The sequence below is a fragment of the Coregonus lavaretus genome (assembly GCF_964263955.1).
Source record: "Coregonus lavaretus genome assembly, chromosome: 36".
In the NCBI taxonomy this organism is placed as follows: domain Eukaryota; kingdom Metazoa; phylum Chordata; class Actinopteri; order Salmoniformes; family Salmonidae; genus Coregonus; species Coregonus lavaretus.
In genome coordinates this window covers 1354090-1377376 of record NC_140023.1, presented here as the reverse complement: position 1 = coordinate 1377376, position 23287 = coordinate 1354090, and the positions used below count along the sequence as shown (strand labels likewise).

At 43.8% G+C, this 23287-nt stretch overlaps 1 protein-coding gene across 1 annotated transcript in view; it reads left to right on the top strand.

Annotated features, from left to right (window-relative positions):
* The window catches only part of LOC311110701 (leucine-rich melanocyte differentiation-associated protein-like), a gene marked incomplete at both ends in the record, with an annotated part of 340674 nt that overhangs the window by 297188 nt on the left and 20199 nt on the right, over positions 1-23287 (top strand). The window contains one exon of the mRNA XM_084153244.1: positions 7184-7268. Within this exon, the coding sequence (XP_084009370.1) occupies positions 7184-7268 (85 nt within the window). The remainder of the gene's footprint in view (positions 1-7183; positions 7269-23287) is intronic.

The following is a 23287-nucleotide window of genomic DNA, read 5'->3' as shown; positions in this document are numbered from 1 at the left end:
TGAACTAACTCTTACATTATTTATCCTCAAAAACACACACCCAAAAACATTATTCAAGGTTTGACTTCAATTAGTTTTTTTGCTAGGCACTAAGTTTTTCTTTGTCAAAAACATGCACCTATAATTTGTTTTAGGCTCTTAAATGTACCTCTGCTACGTAGTCAAATTTGCTTCTTATGACGTTTAAACTGGAGTTTAACTTTGAATAAGAAAATCGTCTTTGTGTCTAAATTAGAACAATGTGTCTGTTTGCCATTGTTAACAGTAACTGATATTTTATTTAGATATTGTTAGTCAATGTCTCTGCCTCATTTTCCATCACTTGTTTTGCATCTTTGTTTTTCAGGATGTTTATATGTTTTTATGTTCATAACCCCGAACATCAGAGGCATGAAGCACAAAATGACATTAAAGTATTATGAAAAATGTGTCAGGCCAGTATTAAATGTTGAATCAAATAAATGTAGAACTTCTGTCTCCTCTGATCTCTAAAATCATCAGAAAGCAGTGCAAGTGCTAAAGGAAATACGGGAACAAATGTTTCACGCTCACACAAAAAATAAATATTTTTTATATAGACCCAAAGAGAAAACATTTCAAAAGACATTTTTATACATGTCTTTTGCAAGCGCAAAGAGCAGAGATGGTGTCAAGAGAAAACAAAACAGAAAGCTTGTTTCTTCTAACAATTGCTTTAAGCTACAAAAACCTCCTTGAGTCCCTAGCCTCCCCTCACTGTCAGGATACTCTCACCCTTTCCCTCTTTCTCCCTCACTTTCCCTCTCCCTATCTCCCCCTCCTCTCTCTCCCTATCTCCCCCTCCTCTCTCTCCCTATCTCCCCCTCCTCCCTCTCCCTATCTCCCCCTCCTCTCTCTCCCTATCTCCCCCTCCTCCCTCTCCCTATCTCCCCCTCCTCTCTCTCCCTATCTCCCCCTCCTCTCTCTCCCTATCTCCCCCTCCTCTCTCTCCCTATCTCCCCCTCCTCCCTCTCCCTATCTCCCCCTCCTCCCTCTCCCTATCTCCCCCTCCTCTCTCTCCCTATCTCCCCCTCCTCTCTCTCCCTATCTCCCCCTCATCCCTTTCCCTAACTCCCCCTCCTCTCTCTCCCTATCTCCCCCTCCTCCCTCTCCCTATCTCCCCCTCCTCTCTCTCCCTATCTCCCCCTCCTCTCTCTCGCTATCTCCCCCTCCTCCCTCTTTTTCTTCCCTCTTTTCCCCCATCTCTCTCACCCTCTCTCTTTCTTTCTCCCCCCCCCCCCCCCCCCCACATCCCCCTCTCCCTCACTACTCTCCAAGGCCCAGTCCTCGGCCCTTCCGTGTACTCCTTGGGCCCTGATAGGTTGTGGTCTGATGCTTAGCAACAGCATTCCTGTGCCTTAAGTAGCAGTAAGCCGCTGGCTGAACCCTTTGATGTGGCTGTCAGGACCCATTTATTTCCTTTTAGCACTTTGTCTGCTTGTCCAGATGCAGAGGCAGATAAAAAGAAACGGGTGTTTACACCACTAGACCTCTACAACGTAACCTTGCTCGCCCTGATTAGATTGTATTTCTGGTCAGTCTTAAGGAGGGAGGTCGAGGTGAGGTGAGAGGTAGGGAGGAATCTACCTCCCTCCTTACGAATGGGGCACTCCATTCAGAGATCTGTCTGAGACTCAATTGACACCCTAGTATACTTTGTAGTGTACTATATTTGAACATAATCCCCATTAAACATTTGGCTCCGATATCTTAATGTTGGACAGAGTTTGCCAAAGGCTCTGTCCAGCACATGGTTTTGGCTCTGCCTATCTGAGAAACACCTGACTTCACCACATACTGATATAGACACAATATTGGGTCTGAGGTATATATTCATCACATATTCTACATGCCCTCATCTCAATGTTCTCCTCTCTCTCTCTCTCTCTCTCTGTCTCTCTCTCTCTCTCTCTCTCCTACTCTCTCTCTCTCTCGCTCTCTCTATCTCTCTCAGTAGTCCCTATTGGAAGTAGAGCTGCTATGTACACTGTCCTTTGTTCAGAACCATTATCAGAGAGATTTCCTTCTCCCCACCCTATAAATGTGTTCCATGTTATCCTAAGCTGTTTTGATAACTCACACAGCACAGACTATAATGATGTGAACACTCAGCATATGCCTTGGGCATACTACTCTGGACAGGACAGAGAGAGGGGAGGAGGAAGGGAGGGGAGGAGGAAGGGAGGCTCTTAAATAGATGACACTGCAGCACCCCCCTCTGCTCAGTGCAGGAACAACTACGAGAGAGAGGAAGAAGGAGAGAGACAGAGACAGAGAGAGAGAGAGAGAGAGCCAGAGAGACAGACAGAGAGAGAGAAAGAGTGAGACAGACCGAGAGAGACAGAGAGAGAGAGACCGACAGAGAGAGAGAGAGAGAGAGAGAGAGAGAGCCAGAGAGACAGACAGAGAGAGAGAAAGAGTGAGACAGACCGAGAGAGACAGAGAGAGAGAGACCGACAGAGAGAGAGAGGCTGGTGGCTGTAATGACTTGTAGTCCACAGTGTCTCCTCCTCTCAGTGTGTTTTAAACATTAAGTGTGTTTGTTTTTAGCATTCCTCAGTATTGATGTGATCTCAGGCCCTCTTCAATCCATCAGCTTGTTATTTATTTGAAGCTCCTTTTTGATCTGAATATGCAGCATATAGATATTATAATATTACATGTATTATTCCAGTTTGCCATAGGCACACGAAGGCCTAACTAAGGACTATTGGGCATATTGGACCTCAGTCAGTTATGAGACAAAACACATTCAGAAACATGGAATGGGTAGATGTCAGGGAAGGAGGGGAGGGAGAGAGTGAAGGGGGGGGGGGGGGGTAGACGGCGTCAGGTGCAGCTGGAGGGGGATCAGGGCAATGCTCTGATGTTGACAACGGACCACTTTTGGGGTGCAGCACCTGATTGCCGTCCCTGCCAACCCGTAAGGAGGGGCCACCCCAGAACATTGCATTCTATCCAACCACTATCCCCCTACCTCCCCCTCCTCCCCCACCCCTAATCTCAGTCTGTGGGTGGTGGCCGGTGGGAAGATTCATTGTGGACAAGCAGCAGGATTAGGATGGTCTTTGTGGGGACAGGGGAGGAACACGGGAGCAGGGTTGTACTCAATTCAGAATTTTGGAATTGGCTCCCATTCAACTCATGAGTTGAAAGTCAAATTGAATTATCCACAGCCCACAGGATATAGAATTAGAATTTGAGTTTGAGTGACAGGAAGTAGAATTTAATTCAGTGAAAATTCCACTCAGTCATAGAACATGAGGGTTTCATTTAATCTGACAGGCTACACTTCCAGATACCAAAGAATATACAGTGGGGAGAACAAGTATTTGATACACTGCCGATTTTCCTACTTACAAAGCATGTAGAGGTCTGTAATTTTTATCATAGGTACACTTCAACTGTGAGAGACGGAATCTAAAACAAAAATTCAGAAAATCACATTGTATGATTTTTAAATAATTAATTAGCATTTTATTGCATGACATAAGTATTTGATCACCTACCAACCAGTAAGAATTCCGGCTCTCACAGAGCTGTTAGTTTTTCTTTAAGAAGCCCTCCTGTTCTCCACTCATAACTTGTATTAACTGCACCTGTTTGAACTCATTACCTGTATAAAAGACACCTGTCCACACACTCAATCAAACAGACTCCAACCTCTCCACAATGGCCAAGACTAGAAAGCCGTGTAAGGACATCAGGGATAAAATTGTAGACCTGCATAAGGCTGGGATGGGCTACAGGACAATAGGCAAGCAGCTTGGTGAGAAGGCAATAACTGTTGGCGCAATTATTAGAAAATGGAAGAAGTTCAAGATGACGGTCAATCACCCTCGGTCTGGGGCTCCATGCAAGATCTCACCTCGTGGGGCATCAATGATCATGAGGAAGGTGAGGGATCAGCCCAGAACTACACAGCAGGACCTGGTCAATGGCCTGAAGAGAGCTGGGACCACAGTCTCAAAGAAAACCATTAGTAACACACTACGCCGTCATGGATTAAAATCCTGCAGCGCACGCAAGGTCCCCCTGCTCAAGCCAGCGCATGTCCAGGCCCGTCTGAAGTTTGCCAATGACCATCTGGATGATCCAGAGAAGGAAAGGGAGAAGGTCATGTGGTCTGATGAGACAAAAATAGAGCTTTTGGTCTAAACTCCACTCGCCGTGTTTGGAGGAAGAAGAAGGATGAGTACAACCCCAAGAACACCATCCCAACCGTGAAGCATGGAGATGGAAACATCATTCTTTGGGGATGCTTTTCTGTAAAGGGGACAGGACGACTGCACCGTATTGAGGGGAGGATGGATGGGGCCATGTATCGCAAGATCTTGGCCAACAACCTCCTTCCCTCAGTAAGAGCATTGAAGATGGGTCGTGGCTGGGTCTTCCAGCATGACAACGACCCGAAACACACAGCCAGGGCAACTAAGGAGTGGCTCCGTAAGAAGCATCTCAAGGTCCTGGAGTGGTCTAGCCAGTCTCCAGACCTGAACCCAATAGAAAATCTTTGGAGGGAGTTGAAAGTCTGTATTGCCCAGCGACAGCCCCGAAACCTGAAGGATCTGGAGAAGTTCTGTATGGAGGAGTGGGCCCTGCTGCAGTGTGTGCAAACCTGGTCAAGACCTACAGGAAACGTATGATCTCTGTAATTGCAAACAAAGGTTTCTGTACCAAATATTAAGTTCTGCTTTTCTGATTTATCAAATACTTATGTTATGCAATAAAATGCAAATTAATTACTTAAAAATCATACAATGTGATTTTCTGGATTTTTCATATACTGTTCATATACTCTTTTAAACCTTAGTGCTTAGAATAGCTAATTATATTTCCACCAACCATTTAATTTGTTTGGCTTCATTTTGAAGGCTTTAGGGTCAACTTGAGTGTTAAACTGATGCATTCTGGGAAGGGTAGTATTTTCCCCATATTGAACAAAATGTAAGTGATTAATGAAATATAATATCTTAGAATATTTGCATACAGGTTTTTTCCTTGATCATTCTTTTTAAGAGTTTGTCCTGAAAATCAATTGTTTCAAAAATATTTTATATGCATGTATATAATGACATGTTTTATGAATTTAACGGAATTCAGTTCTATTTCCTTTAAATCAAATTTGAATTGCAATTCTGTATCCTGTTTACTACTTCAATTCAAATTCAATTCAAATTCAATAATTAAATTGGAATTTGAGACATTCTCAATTAAATTCTGAATGAAGCACAACCCTGCAGAGGAGGGCCAGAGTCGGTGATCTCTCCGGCAAGACAGGAAATGAACCAGGCAGTCAGATTGCTCTGAGGCTCTATGGGCTGCCTCTCAGACCATAGAATTAGAACTGGGTAGAACGGACGTTCACATTTACTCCCATTCAAATCAATGGTTAGCTGTTCTATCGGTTGTAATTTTATGTCTAAGACCCAGCCCTATTATGTAGTCAGAACCCAATGACTGGGGGATGTTAGGATATAATAGTTGTTAGATATGGTAAAGTAGAATACTACTTTAAAGCTGTGGTGTAGTGAATTTTGCAAGAGTGTTTACCCCCCACAGGAGGCTGCTGAGGGGAGGACGGCTCATAATAATGGCTGGAACAGAGCAAATGGAATGGCATCAAACACATAGAAACCATGTGTTTGGTGTATTTGATACCATTCCACCTATTCTGCTCCAGTCATTACCAAGAGCCCGTCCTCCCCAATTAAGGTGCCACCAACCTCCTGTGGTACCTACCTATCGTGGAAAAATGCATTGAAAATGTAGGGAGACTTACTTTACTCACCACCGACAGTGATCAGTGTTTACCCTACAATTCTTTACACTGGTTGTAAGATATAGCACTGTAAAAAAAAAAATACTACCTTAAATAGCTATAACACCCAAACTACTGTCCCCAGAAGTGAAATATAAAGGTTTTATGTCGACAGGATATTTTGTGATGTTTTAATTCTAATTCGCTCATCTACCAGTAAGTCATTAATTACATCCAGAACTTGTTGATGTTATTTGTGCCAGACTCTTCTTCTAGTAATATAAAGCATGTGTTGCCTAGCCCTGTACTGGAATGACCTTCTGAGATCCTATCTGAAAGCACATTATGTGATCATTTTCAATTTACACCACTCTCCTCGCCAATGAAGAATATGTTTTCATTTAGCATTGTCCACCGCTCGCATTCCTCAAGGTTGTGCATGGAGGCTGTAGACTAGAGAATCAACTACACCAGAGGAATATCAGCACTAAACCATCTCTAATATGTATTTGTCACTTTAGTGTTCTGCTATGATTAAAAGCCTGGTGAATTCCTCCCAGGAGGAGAGGAAAGGAGAGTATTTCTGCAAAGGCATCAGATAGGACCGCATCATGATGAACTGCCTGTTGAAACAGCTACAAGTCCAGGGAACAGAAGGCTAATAAAACAGGATGTTTGGGTCCTTGAAGGTGCACAAAAAGAAGAAGAAGAACAACAACAACTCCTACCTCTCCACAACATGTGACCTGTTTAGAAACACCCTTTGAATATTGCGGCACACTTACCAAAAACACACCCTGTGTAGAAGAGCTGAGTGCTCAGAAAACAGTGGATTTAACTCTGAAACCTGAAAGCCATCTGTTGGTGTGTGGTCAGATAGCAGTAGTAGTGTGTTAGTTAGGGTTAGGGTTAGGGTCAGAGGGCCTGTGTGTCATAGTGAGCGGCGTGTGCCCTTGGTTTGACCCCTACTGCAGGTCATGGCTCATAGTCATGAGGCCTTCCCTGCCATAGACCCCCCTTTAACTGGCCGGAAGGGGAGAGGAGGGGGACAGAGCATCAAAGTCACATGTTTTAGCTCCTACCTCTCCACAACAAAGTAATAAAACCTGATCTGTCCCAGCGTGCTGCTTCCCTCACAATAACACAGGAATGGAGCTCCAACATTACCTGTCCTCAGCAATAGAATTTATGGCACTTGGACAATCAGTCACGGCAATTAAATCCCTCTACCCCCCTCATTCTGTATCTCTCTTTCTCTTTCTGAATCAGTTCTCTCTCTCTCTCTCTCTCTCGTTCTCTCTCTCCCTCTCTCTCTCTATCTCTGAATTTGTTTGATTGCAGAGGACATGTTTTTTCTTCTACAATCTAAATAGTAAAGTGTGAGTGTGTGTTTCCTTTCCTCAGGCCCCAGGTGACCCTAAGTCTGAGTGTCCCTCCATGCTCTACACACCTCTACCCAGAGGCTCTAGAGACGGCAAGAACCACAAAGGTAAAGATTACCCTTCCTTATGAGCCTGTCTGGTCCTCACTAGATCAGACTTATTACAGGATAAATATTTTCTTTGTTATTATTTTAAGACAATAAAATGTTTTTAAAAAACAAGGTAAGGATGTTCTCTCCTCTCTATTCTTTGATGACCCCTCTCTACTCCAGAGAGATCTCTCCTCTCTATTCTTTGATGACCCCTGTCTACTCCAGAGAGATCTCTCCTCTCTATTCTTTGATGACCCCTGTCTACTCCAGAGAGATCTCTCCTCTCTATTCTTTGATGACCCCTCTCTACTCCAGAGAGATCTCTCCTCTCTATTCTTTGATGACCCCTCTCTACATCAGAGAATGAGATGGAGAATGAACAACGTCAGGACAATGTATATTAATGGCCTTCATCTTTATGATGTTCATTAAAGGGTAAGCCCTTTGATAATGTAAACGAATATGCATGTTTTTCTTCTTATTGATTAACCGGATTGAGAGAATAGTGGACTTGAGATTTATATTAGATCATAATATTAACAGTCTCTTTTGTCATCTCTTTGAGTAGTTGATGGATGCTGAAATGTATAATCTAGGTTGAAACTATTGATTTAATGTGAGCGTGTGTATGTCAACCATCCTTGATCTGTTGATGCTAGTCATTGATTATGCCCTATTCCGATCTAATGTATGGAAGGGATTAACATAGTTCCAGATGTATACCTTCATATAGATCAAACACATATTTTTAGTATCAAAGTCTACTGCGTTTCTAAAGTTGCCCCAGTTTTAGCAGAAAATATGTTTTAAATTATATTGATGAGAAGCATTTGCGGTACAATTGCGTTAATATCAGAAGCAGGGACGGCCTGTTCAATAGGGCGATATGGGCGACGCACTGCCAAACGGGAAAAGGAAGGGATTTTTTTTCTAATCAATTATATCACGGCAACAGTAGTTATCAGTGTTCACGTCTGATCTGCCAGCCACTAAATGTCAAATCAGGCTAAAGTCGTGCTTCAAATGGCCCCGCCCGTTTTTGGGGCGATTTCAGTCAAGTTGAAAATCGCCCAGAAGTCTCTCATAGCCTGTCATGTAAAATCTATTTTTTTCAAATTTCAAAGCTTTCAATACATTCTCTATGGGTGTCTGTGGGCTTGCACTTACGCGCTTTCGTCATACGTGACGTAACCATGAACGTAACTGAGAAAAGAGTGGATTGTTTGAAAGAAGTTCCTTTTTGTCGGCGAACAAATGAAGATAAATTGGCAACGAAACAATTAGGACCTCCCAGACCAAATTTAATAATTCAACAGGTTTCTACTAAAGGCGGAAAGTCCTACACCCGAGGATTTTCCAAAAATTGGTACGAACGAAAAAAGACATTGCCACTCACTCAACTGGATGACGAGGGATACAGGCTAGCTGTCCGCCGCCACAACGATGAGGTTAGTGTTGATAATCACAAGTTTACTGGAGAACCAACTGAGACCAAGTAGAGACTTTGGACAGGGTGGATATGGTGTAATAAAGGCAGTTTATTCAGAGGTAAATATATCTGGAATCGCGTTCACGGACCCGTTCGTCAAACTCTTAGGGAGCTATAAATTAAGCCCCATTACTTACCATATCAGATAAGAGAAATTGCTGCAGCTACATATATTTTACATCCTGGCCCTACATAGTTCACTATTTGCATCACTTACCAAAATATTACATGTGGTCATATATGCTTGGAAAGTGGAGATGCCATAGAACGTCAAAAAAGTAAACATTGCTGGAGACACATTGCCGTTTTGGAGAAGACATCGCGTTTGCTAGCGAAGAGATTTGTTGTGGCAAATGAACTTGGGCTGGGAATTGCCAGGAGATATATGCATCAGCATTGCGAGTCTCATGATTCTATACGTATTGCGATTCGATACTGTGATTTTATTGCGCACCATATGTCTGTTGCAGAGGGATCAGAAAGCCATGAGAACGAGTTTTGATCAGTCATGGAAATAAAAGTGCTGAAAACAAATTGGCTCCCAATGTGAAAAGATTGAGAACAAGCTATGAAGGAACAATAATGGTGTTTTGGTGCAGGTACAGCCAACTAGCGCTAAAATATTGCGATATTGTCAATACAGTATATTGTAAAGTATCACTATGTAACTCGATTTCTTTCACCCCAATCCCTCAAATTAACGGTAAATAACTGAATTGTTTGCCCCACATTTAGCTAAGATGATTAGCTAGCCAGCTAAAATGTTTTATTTAGTTAGCAGTCGCATCTACAATAGTTTACTGTCAATAACATGTCTCCAAAAATGACGTGGTGTCTCCAATTGTGTTGACATTTTACAATTGCAATGCGCATCCATGAGTATCCACTTTCTGTAGCTCAGCTGGTAGAGCATGGTGCTTGTAACGCCAAGGTAGTGGGTTCGATCCCCGGGACCACCCATACACAAAAATGTATGCACGCATGACTGTAAGTCGCTTTGGATAAAAGCGTCTGCTAAATGGCATATTATTATTATTATTATTATTATTATCTGAAGAGAGCCCCGAAACATTGTGTGCAGACATTTTATGCAATAAATGAAGTAGGTTCAATCTAGTAGTTCTGATCTTCTGATTGGTCCTGATGAGTTGGGCGAGGTCACCTCCAGGCTACTGTCACTGTTGCATTGGCTCTGAGTCGGGTTCTCTGTCTTCAAATGTTCAGCCTAAGAGAGGGGATTTTTGTGTGTGTGTGTGTGTGTTTAACAGTGATGATGTGTGTGTGTGTGTGTGTGTTTAACAGTGATGATGTGTGTGTGTGTGTGTGTTTGTGTGTGTGTGTGTCCTCAGAGCAAGAACTCGTGAGTTGGAAGAACTGAGAGGCCTATGGCGTGGGTGTTGTCCTTGGCCACCTGCTGACAAGGCTGACAAGATAGGAGCCTTTTGTCCATTGTTATTGGATAGGAACAGAACTTATAACCAGCTCCTGACCTAAATAGATCTTAGCACAACATTTTACTCAACATATCATATTCCATATTCACTATAACAAATATATTTACTACGACATTAGCAAGAACCGCCACATCCTCAGCCGGCTAATCCAGTGTGTGAAGTTTTGCGGAGTGTTTGACTTAGCTTTGCGAGGCAAAGATGAAACTGAGGGCTCCACCAACCCTGGTAAGCCAACACTTTTGAGATCAGTCAATAAATGCTTCTGGTATTGACTTATATGCTGCCCCTGTCTTCATGTTGTTGCTGGACATATCTTTTTTTAAATGTGTGTAGGTCACCTAAATCATCAGAAAAATTGCCCCTCCTGAGAATTTTTTCAGGAGCCGCCACTGATCAGAAGCATACATTCCCTACAGATCCTACATCTTGCAGCTGCAGTAAGGCCATCAGCCAGCCAGGGTTTTAGTAGAAATACAAGGTCACTGGTTCTCTGTGTCTGTAGCGATGTTGTGTGAGTGACCCTGAGGCTATAGCACCAGACCTCACAGCAGGGTAGTAGCTTTAAGCATGCTCTTTGTCTCTGCCATGCAAAACACTGCCGCTGTGATGCGCCCGACTCCTTAGTGGGCCAGCTCAAGAGGTCAACAGTGAGCACCTCACACACACACAAACACACAGCGGCAGTGTGCCCACGCACACAGCGGCAGTGTGCCCACGCACACAGGCAAGACTTACTCACCCATGCACACGCACACACACCCCTCCTCCCACCCAGTGCCAAGAACAGATCAATTACATAGTGACTGACCAGCAGCTTTCCCTGAGATGTAGGAAGAGGGACAGGGACAGACCCAAATGGCACCCTATTCCCTTTATAATGCACTACTTTTGACCAGGGCCCATAGGGACTATTGTGCCATTTGGGACACAGCCAGAGAGAAACTATGCTTTGTCAACATCAGGCCGGCCAGGGAACAGTCCATTAAAAGGTGATGGAATCTGACGTGTGAGATATCTCTCCCTCCCGCCTAGATCTGGACCTTGGTGAGGCGAAGGTCACCATTTGTTATGTTTAGGACACTAGCGCTGCAGCCTTCGATAACACAGCCCTCATCTTCAACCATCATCTCCTCTCTATATGTCCCCCGCCTCAGTCCACCTCAGTCTGCCTCGCTCCTTACAGCACGACAACCCACTTGTTTATCTGTGCTTTTAAACATACTCTATATAATTATTATGGGGGAGCCATTACTATAAATCTCTTTGGGTTCCTACCTTCTACCTACTTCCTCTGTGAGATGAGGATGTTTCAATAGACACTGTGTCACATTATGCTAACAAAAATGGTTGATACACTTCGTTATCACTGTAGAGGTTTTAGTATGGTATATTATCATTATCATAATCGTTAGATATTGGTGATAAAGTTCATAATCCCTTTTAATGATTCACCATATATCTGTGATAGAGTATCAATTATATTTAGCTGTGGTTTGATGAACCGTGGTCCAGGGATGTCTGTCTGTGTTATCACCTACATGGCCCTGGTTGTTGGGATGTAGCTAGCAGGTCTGACAGCCCCATGTCTGCTACAGAGAGCCTCACCACACACTCACCATGTCTTTATATCTCTCTCTCTACTGATGTTATAGGGGCCCCAGAGCCCAGCTGCCACTAGTAATTACTGCAGTCTGGAGCTCCAGTGAGGGGCCAGTGGTTGCAGGTCAGTGCCCAGGTGGAGAGCAGGGACACAGCTCCAGGAGGAGCCGCTGTCTGGGGTTGGCTGTGTGGAGGAGTCAAAATGTATCTCACCATCAGAGTACATGACACTTAGAATAACATTGTGGATTTGGTCTCTCAATGACAGGTCTCGGACTAAAGTTTATGGTATATTATCATTATCATAATCGTTAGATATTGGTGATAAAGTTCATAAGTACATAATAAGCTTGTCCTCACAACATACCTAAACTAGACAAATAATAAATACCTAAAGAGTTTAAATGGAGCATTCCTCCATAATGACTTACTATAGGTAATATAGAATCAAGGTAGAATTATAATAAAACCTGTCAAACATAATGCGTGTGATGGTTTAACAACAACATGTCATTATCTGACAATATCATGTTCTCAGAGATGGATCCCGAGTTTATTTGATAGATGTAGTTATCTGTAGGCGTAAAACATGTATGACAACAACAACAACTTTTGATGCTCCAGATTTGATGGATCTATTTCTGTACAGGACTCCATAGTTGAAATAAACGGTTTTTCTTCCTGTTAAAAGTTACGATTCTCTGCATATTTAGGCTAATATACGTCTTGGGCATCAGCCACGGCTCTTTACTGGATCAGACTGTTTGATGTGGTCCATCCTTCACCAGTGACAGGCCTAAATGAAAGTGATCCCAGTGTATAAACTGCTAAGTAAACGGAGAATAAACAACGAGACCTAGTTTAATGCTCTCATTCTGGGACTGCTTCCAGATGCTTAGTATGTATGTATTTGATATGGTGCACAACTGCTATTAAAACCCCTGGAGGAAAGCAGGCATTCGAAGCCTTCAAACCCCCTAACGTACGCAGGCACGCACACACACACACACACACTGACGACACCCATGGGATTTGTCACGTTTGCCTCACAGTTCGCTTTTTTACACATGGGGGCGATCTGTGGAGCTACAGCGTTCAATAAACACACACGTGTGCACGCTCGCAAACACACGCACACAAACACACCCACACACCCCATCCCCGGGAAGGCATCCAAACTAAGAGTAAACTGTTTTACTGTTGAGGCACAACAAATACACAAGCATCTGGAAGTGTTCAGAGCAGAGCAGCAGAACCATTAGGGGGAGAGTTGGGTTTTGCCAAAACAGAGAAATGATGAGGAATGGGCTGTCAGGCCGTGCTGGAGAGACGGGACAGGCCTGATGACAGAGCTGTGGGTGAGAAGTGGTGAGGGAGAAAGGGGGAGAGAAAGATGGTTGAGATAGAGGGAGGTAAGGGGATGGAAAGGGAGAGATGGAAGAGATGGAGGGAGAGAGGTATGTAGATATAGGGGCGAGAGAGAGAGTGAGCGAGAGAGCAGAAAGAGGTGGGTGATCAGTACTGTATTTTAGGTGGGTGATCAGTACTGTATTTTAGGTGGGGGATCAGTACTTTATTTTAGGTGGGGGATCAGTACTGTATTTTAGATGGGTGATCAGAACTGTATTTTAGATGGGTGATCAGAACTGTATTTTAGATGGGTGGTCAGTACTGTATTTTCGGGGGGTGATCAGTACTGTATTTTAGGTGGGTGATCAGTACTATATTTTAGGTGGGGGATCAGTACTGTATTTTAGGTGGGTGATCAGTACTGTATTTTAGTTGGGTGATCAGTACTGTATTTTAGGTGTGTGATCAGTACTGTATTTTAGGTGGGTGATCAGTACTGTATTTTAGGTGGGTGATCAGTACTGTATTTTAGGTGGGTGATCAGTACTGTATTTTAGGTGGGTGATCAGTACTGTATTTTAGGTGGGGGATCAGTACTGTATTTTAGGTGGGTGATCAGTACTGTATTTTAGGTGGGTGATCAGTACTGTATTTTAGGTGGGTGATCAGTACTGTATTTTAGGTGGGTGATCAGTACTGTATTTTAGGTGGGTGATCAGTACTGTATTTTAGGTGGGTGATCAGTACTGTATTTTAGGTGGGTGATCAGTACTGTATTTTAGAGCTTAGCTGGGCCTAGAGAGATACTTTTGGCCATGCAGTGTATGTGGACACCCCTTCAAATGAGTGGATTCAGCTATTTCAGCCACACCTGTTGCTGACAGGTGTATAAAATCGAGCACACAGCCCTGCAATCTCCATAGACAAATATTGGCAGTAGAATGGCCCATACTGAAGAACTCAGTGACTTTCAACAAGTCAGTTCGTCACATTTCTGCCATGCTAGAGCTGCCCCAGTCAACTGTAAGTGCTGTTATTGTGAAGTGGACACGTCTAGGAGCAACAACAGCTCAGCTGCGAAGTGGTAGGCCACACAAACTCACAGAACGGGACAGGCGAGTGCTGAAGCGCGTAGTGCGTCAAAATCGTTTGTCCTCCGTTGCAACACTCACTACCGAGTTTCAAACTGCCTCTGAAAGCAACATCAGCACAAGAACTGTTCATCGGGACCTTCATGAAATGAGTTTCCATGGACGAGCAGCCGCAAACAAGCCTAAGATCACCATGCGCAATGCCAATCATCGGCTGGAGTGGTGTAAAGCTCGCCACCATTGGACTCTGGAGCAGTGGAAACACGTTCTCTGGAGTGATGATCACGCTTCACCATCTGGCAGTCTGGCGGACGAATCTGGATTTGGCGGATGCCAGGAGAACGCTACCTGCCCCAATGCATAGTGCCAACTGTAAAGTTTGGTGGAGGAGGAATAATGGTCTGGGGCTGTTTTTCATGGTTCTGGCTAGGCCCCTTAGTTCCAGTGAAGGAAAATCTTAACGCTACAGCATACAATGACATTCTAGACGATTCTGTGCTTCCAACTTTGTGGCAACAGTTTGGGGAAGGCCCTTTCCTGTCTCAGCATGACAATGCCCCCATGCACAAAGCGAGGTCCATACAGAAAGGGTTTGTCGATATCGGTGTGGAAGAACTTGACTGGCCCTGACCTCAACCCCATCGAACACCTTTGGGATGAATTGGAACGCTGACTGCGAGACTAACATCAGTGCCCGACATCACTAATGTTCTTGTGGCTGAATGGAAGCACGTCCCGGCAGCAATGTTCCAACATCTAATGGAAAGCCTTCCCAGAAGAGTATAGGCTGTTATAGCAGCAAACAGGGGACCAACTTCATATTAATGCCCATGATTTTGGAATGAGATGTTGGAATAGCAGGTGTCCACATACTGCTGGTCATGTAGTGTCTACACCTGCTGATAGCTATTCCTCCCTCCCTCCCACCTCCCTCTCCCCTGCATCCCTCCCTCCCTCCCTCTCCCCTCCCTCCCTCTCCCCTCCGTCCCTCTCTCCCTCTCCCCTCCGTCCCTCTCTCCCTCTCCCCTCCATCCCTCCCTCCCTCTCCCCTCCGTCCCTTCCTCCCTCTCCCCTCCGTCCCTCCCGCCCTCCCACCTCCGTCCCTCCCTCCCACCTCCGTCCCTCCCTCCTTCCCTCTCCCCTCTGTCCCTCCCTCCCTCTCCCCTCCCTCTCTCTCCCCTCTGTCCCTCCCTCCCTCTGTCCCTCCCTCCATTCCTCCCTCCCTCTCCCCTCCATCCCTCCATCCCTTCCTCCCTCTGTACCGCCCCCCTCCCTGCCTCCCTTACCTCCCTCCTCCCCTCCCTCCCTCCCTTCATTATCAAACAGCTGGATGAGGATGGATGAGTCGTTATGAAGAGGGGCCCTGGGACATTCTCACAGTTTTTGCTATTTTGTTGTTGTTGGATAGGTATCTTATGGACCAGGCTATGATTTAGATATAAGCCGAACTCAGAAGCAAAGGATGATGACATGATGTATCACTAACATTGTTAAAATCCGAGCCTTAGTTTGAATGTGAATAGGCTGTCATGAAGTCTATTTACCACTAGCTTCAAGCTCGCTCATGATTCATCCTACACTCCTAGAAAAAAGGTGCTATCCAAAAAGGGTTCTTCGGCTGTCCCCATAGGAGAACCATTTGAAGAACCCCTTTCTGTTCCAGGTAGAACCCTTTTTGGTTCCATGTAGAACCCTTTCCACAGAGGGTTCTACATGGAACCCAAAATAGTTATACCTGGAACCAAAAAGGGTTCTCCTATGGGGACAGCCGCAGAGCACTTTTGGAACCTTTTTTTCTAAGATTGTAGGTTAGTTAGACTTATGTGGTAAAGTAATTGGTCATTGATCCTATTTGTCTCCGTCATTTATACAACCATCCTATTTGTCTCCGTCATTTATACAACCATCCTATTTGTCTCCATCATTTATACAACCATCCTATTTGTCTCCGTCATTGATACAACCATCCTATTTGTCTCCGTCATTGATACAACCATCCTATTTGTCTCCATCATTGATACAACCATCCTATTTGTCTCCATCATTTATACAACCATCCTATTTGTCTCCATCATTTATACAACCATCCTATTTGTCTCCGTCATTGATACAACCATCCTATTTGTCTCCGTCATTGATACAACCATCCTATTTGTCTCCATCATTGATACAACCATCCTATTTGTCTCCATCATTTATACAACCATCCTATTTGTCTCCATCATTTATACAACCATCCTATTTGTCTCCGTCATTGATACAACCATCCTATTTGTCTCCGTCATTGATACAACCATCCTATTTGTCTCCATCATTGATACAACCATCCTATTTGTCTCCGTCATTGATACAACCATCCTATTTGTCTCCATCATTGATACAACCATCCTATTTGTCTTCATCATTGACTTGCCTTCCCAGCATCAACATAAATCGCTAACTTTCTATTTGATGTTTGTTTCACGACCTTAAGCAAATCTACCTTAAAAACAAAAATCCCTCAGTCGATAATATTCCCTTTATATTTGGCATAGCCTTGATAAGTTTCTTTGAGTATGGAAATGTTTGCCATAAACCTCCAGTGAGGGAAGACAGAACACTCCTAGCAGGCCCTATTAAAGGTTCAGTATGTGCTCTCAGAGACGTTTCCCTGTATCTCATAATGATTATAGCAGGACCGTTTCCACTACTACAGAACTAAATATGTTGTTGAAATGGGGAATATATGAGGAATATGAAAGGAGTATAGAGAAACCACACAACACCGAGCCTGCTGGAGGAAGTTTGTGGATGACCTATGCTCCCCTTGGAGCAAACGTGTTTAAGGGAAGTCAGTCCACTGTGTATGTCTATTGCAAAGCATACAGACATAGGTTTATAGTAGGCCCTACAAGACACACTGTCTGTGAATTAGGTACTGTACAGTATTATGAAGGCCCTAAGGACTGTATTAAGACAAAAATAATACTGCACACTGAAACGGAACTGCCTGAACTGAACTCCCCAAAACGTTACATACCTGTATTTCTTGAGCACTTGCCAATTCAGTGTAATTCTGCTTTTTGTCTTGTGTTTATTATAATCAAGTAGGTGATAAATACAATGATGTGCACACATGACCTATGGAGGGCTGAGATCCTACAAACACTTTCTGAATGATGTGTAACTGGATAATGAGTATGCTGAATGACAGTGAAGTTATCCACACATTGCTACAGTATCATTATCCAAAAGCTATGTTGACTGAGGTTGATTCTATGGGTTACACACTCTGACAAACTCTGACAATAGAAAGACATATGGCTTTAATCGCCAGATATGAGTTCATAAGAGTTTCTCACAAATTATTTTCACTAAGTCTTATATCCTTTGAGGTGTTTCCAGTTTGTACAGCTGATGAGGTGCTAAGGATCATTTTTAAAGCTATTAAATATATGGATATAAAATGGGCCTATAACTCACAACACAGGGATGTAATGAGCTCTCATAAAGAAAGAAATAGCCATCATGCATATTTCCACCTTCGAGCTACACTTAGATTGGATGCCAAGAATATATAATGGGCGAACAGGGCGGATTCCTTTCCCCAAACAATCCTGTGTATTAATCACTTGAGTTTTGTGATGTAGTGCACCGTCAAATGCTTTTCATTTCCAAAACTAGTTTATGTAGGTTAATATGTTTTAATGATCTTGAGTCAGCTTATATGAGACTTTGTTTGGGTCCTAAACCGATAACCTGTTTTTAGGCTTATAAGTCATATAGGCCTATCTCCTTTCTGCGAGAATCATGTTTGTATTCCTATTCCATTTAGGTTCGTTTTCACTTTGCTGCCACTGTCTCTTTTCCCATTTGTTATCTGGTTCCAGGTTTTGATTGAATACGTTCCATTAGATATCTGCTGTCCCTCTGTGGTATATCTGCTGGCCCTCTGTGGTATATCTGCTGTCCCTCTGTGGTATATCTGCTGGCCCTCTGTGGTATATCTGCTGTCCCTCTGTGGTATATCTGCTGGCCCTCTGGTATATATGCTGTCCCTCTGTGGTATATCTACTGTCCCTCTGTGGTATATCTACTGTCCCTCTGTGGTATATCTACTGTCCCTCTGTGGTATATCTACTGTCCCTCTGTGGTATATCTACTGTCCCTCTGTGGTATATCTACTGTCCCTCTGTGGTATATCTGCTGTCCCTCTGTGGTATATCTACTGTCCCTCTGTGGTATATCTACTGTCCCTCTGTGGTATATCTGCTGTCCCTCTGTGGTATATCTACTGTCCCTCTGTGGTATATCTACTGTCCCTCTGTGGTATATCTGCTGTCCCTCTGTGGTATATCTACTGTCCCTCTGTGGTATATCTACTGTCCCTCTGTGGTATATCTACTGTCCCTCTGTGGTATATCTACTGTCCCTCTGTGGTATATCTACATTTTTTTTAATTTAACATTTTTAGTCATTTAGCAGACGCTCTTATCCAGAGCGACTTACAGTTAGTGAGTGCATACATTTTTCATACTGGCCCCCCGTGGGAAACGAACCCACAACCCTGGCATTGCAAACGTCATGCTCTACCAACTGAGCTACATCCCTGCCGGCAATTCCCTCCCCTACCCTGGACGACGCTTGGCCAATTGTGCGCCGCCCCATGGGTCTCCCGGTCGCGGCCGGCTACGACAGAGCCTGGATTCGGACCAGGATCTCTAGTGGCACAGCTAGTACTGCGATGCAGTGCCTTAGACCACTGTCCCTCTGTGGTATATCTGCTGTCCCTCTGTGGTATATCTGCTGTCCCTCTGTGGTATATCTGCTGTCCCTCTGTGGTATATCTGCTGTCCCTCTGTGGTATATCTACTGTCCCTCTGTGGTATATCTACTGTCCCTCTGTGGTATATCTGCTGTCCCTCTGTGGTATATCTGCTGTCCCTCTGTGGTATATCTACTGTCCCTCTGTGGTATATCTGCTGTCCCTCTGTGGTATATCTGCTGTCCCTCTGTGGTATATCTACTGTCCCTCTGTGGTATATCTACTGTCCCTCTGTGGTATATCTACTGTCCCTCTGTGGTATATCTACTGTCCCTCTGTGGTATATCTACTGTCCCTCTGTGGTATATCTACTGTCCCTCTGTGGTATATCTGCTGTCCCTCTGTGGTATATCTACTGTCCCTCTGTGGTATATCTGCTGTCCCTCTGTGAGGTGCGGCTCTGTTGCCTTTATCGGAGGGAGGTGATGTTATTCCTCTCAGGAGTGGATTGGCTCTGCAACATGAATATCCATTAGTGCTGGGCTATGGAGATGGATGAGACGAGGGGGAACTGGGCACCATGTCCAAAACACACCACACTCCTCTCTCCTCTCCTCGCCGGAGAAATTATGATGAGACCTCATTTTTGGAGGCAGGCCTTGAATATCACTGTTATTATCCAGGAGAGAACTGGAACTCAATGGGATGTATCCCAAATGACAACCTATTCCCTATTTAGTGCACTACTTTTGACCAGGGTCAATATGGCTGGTAAAAAAGGGAGTGCACTATATAGGGATTAAGGTGCCATTTGGGACGCAACCTGGAACTCACGGGACGTTCTTTGGCTCTGTTAGAGATGAGGAGGCTGGGGCTCGGCTAGAGTAAAACTTCATTGGCAGTTTCAACTGCTGAACTCTGCCATGGCATTGAGATCGCTGCCTTCTACCAAGTGTCATTATCTTTCAGTTTGTGAATGGCACCCTCCTCTCTCTCCTCTCTCTCCTCTCTCTCTCCTTCTGAATAATTCTGTTTGTGCTAGGTTTGGGGGAAATGTCAGTGACACTATTGTTTTTTACCTTGCTGTTTGATGTAGTCGAACAAGTCTCTTGAGGTGCCGAGTTCCGAAAACTGAAGTTGAATGTATACAGGTAGAACTTCAAGTGGAAAGATGACACCGTCAAGTTTTGTGTCAAGATTATTTGGGATTTCGTTTAAAAGATATTTGTTTATTTTTTTTCACTTTTTGAATAATAAAAGTAAATGTTTTTCCTTTGTGATATTTCCTCTTAAGACGTGTTTAAGTGAAGTGGAAGATGTGCTAAATTTGTTTTGACTAAAAGACTATAAACAGTGCCACTTAGTTTAGAGATCAAATAAAATGTTTAATTCCAGAAACTGTTATGAGCAGTGTTGGAACACCCATCCTCCTAAATCTTTACCTTCCGTGAGCATTACAGACATGCCCATGATATTTACCATGACAAAGACACTATGGACTCACCCAGTTAGTCTTATACAAGCCCAACACTGGTAAGAGTGAAACGATACCCAGGTGTCTACTGAGAAACTGTCAGGGAGATAGACAGACAAGGACATGAGTTCTTGCCAACCCAAGCCCAGGCCCAGGCCACTCTGCAATAACATCCCTCTGGTTCCACTGAACCTGGTCCAGTTCCTGGCATTACTGGTCAGCCTCAGTCTCAGTGACAGTGACAGTGACAGTGACAGTGAATAAACAAAGCATATATCTAATGGATAGGCCACATTGCTGTTAGAAACCAGCCTTTAAAGCCGATTGCTAAGCAAGTCAAACTATCCTTCATGTTCCACTGTGATATGTGTCCGCTACCGCACCCAGGGGACATTTGAGATGTGGTCTAGTGTTTCCCAGTATTACTTTTAGTCCCTGCCAGAAGTTAGCTAGCACAGGTCTGCAGCGGTTTTCCCTCCCCGGTTTGGAAACAGAGGAGTCCATCGGGGTAATGAATGATGGTGGACGGTAGCCAGATAGTTAGCATATTTATACGCCAGGATCGATGGGTCCTCCAGTTTCTCCTTTGTGAAAGGCATGGCTTAGTGTGTAGTGTGAGCCGGTGGAAGGTTCTTTCTACCCTTCACAAAGAGGATGAAGAGCTTCTAATGATTTGGTAGTTGCTAGGTTACTTGTCATGCTGAAAGGACAGAAGAATCAGTGAACTCTGATAGCATTATTAAAGTAATCCTAAAACTAGGTCATTGGGAGAAAAAAAATGATGTTGAGGTGTTCATCACATAAAACAGGCATGATGAGTATGTGAGTTAGAAATGGTCAACTGTCATTACATTTTTTGTAGCCTGATTTGTCCGAATGAACTGTGAATTAATTCAGAGTTAACATGTGTAATTCTACATTAATTGAGTACTACTTGTTAATCACACTCACTAAACACTCAAGATGAAAATATGTCTAAAATCTAATCAGATTAACATCTTATGCAATCAGTTCCCTGTCAGTTAATCATGATGGGTGATTTCTCTTACCCCAATGGATTAACGACATCGCTACATCGCCAAGCTTATTGTCTTGCTCACTCGTAACAGTCGTCAGGCATGCACGCAGTATAACCATCACAGCAGTGAGGGAGGGAGCATGCATGGTTCATCTACTACACAGCAACGAGTGGCGCAGTGGTCTAAGGCTGTGCCACTAGAGATCCTGGTTCGAATCCAGGCTCTGTCGTAGCCGGCCGCGACCGGGAGACCCATGGGGCAGCGCACAATTGGCCCAGCGTCGTCCAGGGTAGGGGAGGGAATGGCCGGCAGGGATGTAGCTCAGTTGGTAGAGCATGGCGTTTAATAATAATAATAATGTATGCACTCACTAACTGTAAGTCGCTCTGGATAAGAGCGTCTGCTAAATGACTAAAATGTTAATGTGAAAGAATGAGTACAGTGTGTACTATATATAAGTGACACATCAGCCACAGCATCTTTAGTTTAGAGACACACACACACATCTTTAGTTTAGGACACGCATACTCACAAGCACGCACGAACACACACTACCATTCCCAGCTCAGTCTCAGTGTTCCACAGCTAATGTGGTGGAAGGAGCTCAACTCATCTGTCAATTACCATTGGGTTTCTCTCTGGCTGGTGAATCCAGTAATTTATTGTTAACTGGCCTCGGCTTCAATATACAATCAGCAGACACTAAGCTGTGATGTCTGAACACAAACTATGGTGGGAGTATCAGCATAGCTCACATTAACTGCCCTGTGGAGTATTCATTACATCAGGGGCGGTGTGAAACCCTCGTTGGGACCCGTTGCCTTGGAAAGTCCATCATCTTCTGAATGGGTGGATGCAGGGGGAGCTAAAAATGTTAAATATCTTAGCCTCTTTGTGCTTGGCTCTCCTACTTAACAAATCAGAGGGGTGTCTTATTTGAATAACCAATCACAATGTCAATGTCTGTGTGGTCAAATGAAGTGCTTGGGTCATGATATCAGAGCCTATTTATGTGTTTTATTAATGTCTTGGATTAGAATAGGTAGCTTGAGTTAGAGGAGGAATTAGCAGGTCTTTCATAATAATAACCAAAATCAACATTCCTGCTTCACCAGAACGAAGAGAGAGTGAAGTCAGCCGAATGGTACAGCATCCAAAACAACCTTTTAATCTGTCACAACGACTCGCTGACTAAATGGCTTTAAACGGAAGGAACAGGTTTCTCCGTCACTTTAATACGAGCAGACAAGTTATTTTACTGTCATAATTTGATTGGTAGATCGTTTCTGACATGTCGTGTGGCTGCGAGATGATTGGGTTGACATCTGAGTCATTTAGGTCAGATGGTTGAATTTATTCAAGATAGATTTTTAACGACTGCTTTCCCCCTCTGTAAGGATGCAATTCCTTTTCAAAAACCAAACCTTCTGATTGACCTCAATGATGTATGAGCCAGTAGACGGTACATGATATCTGCATTTTAAAGGGACACCGCTACTTTTTAACCTCATATTCATTATCTGTGAAATTCACATGTGAAAACAGCTGCATTTGGTGGCTTGGAAATCACAGTGTGGGGAGTCAAGCTACCAGCAATCTTAACCAGTAACTGCTAAAACAAAAAGTGATATATAACAGTAAGTCAGGAAAATAATAATGACTTTATGGGTGTTAGGGACTTAAGTATGGAATGATATGAGCACTTCTGAAGGCCTGGATACATTTCACAGGGGGTTGCCTCCTGAGAAAGACCAAAAAAACCTCTTTCCACTTGACACCATTAAGCTAGTACTACCTGGCAACCCTCAGGAGCA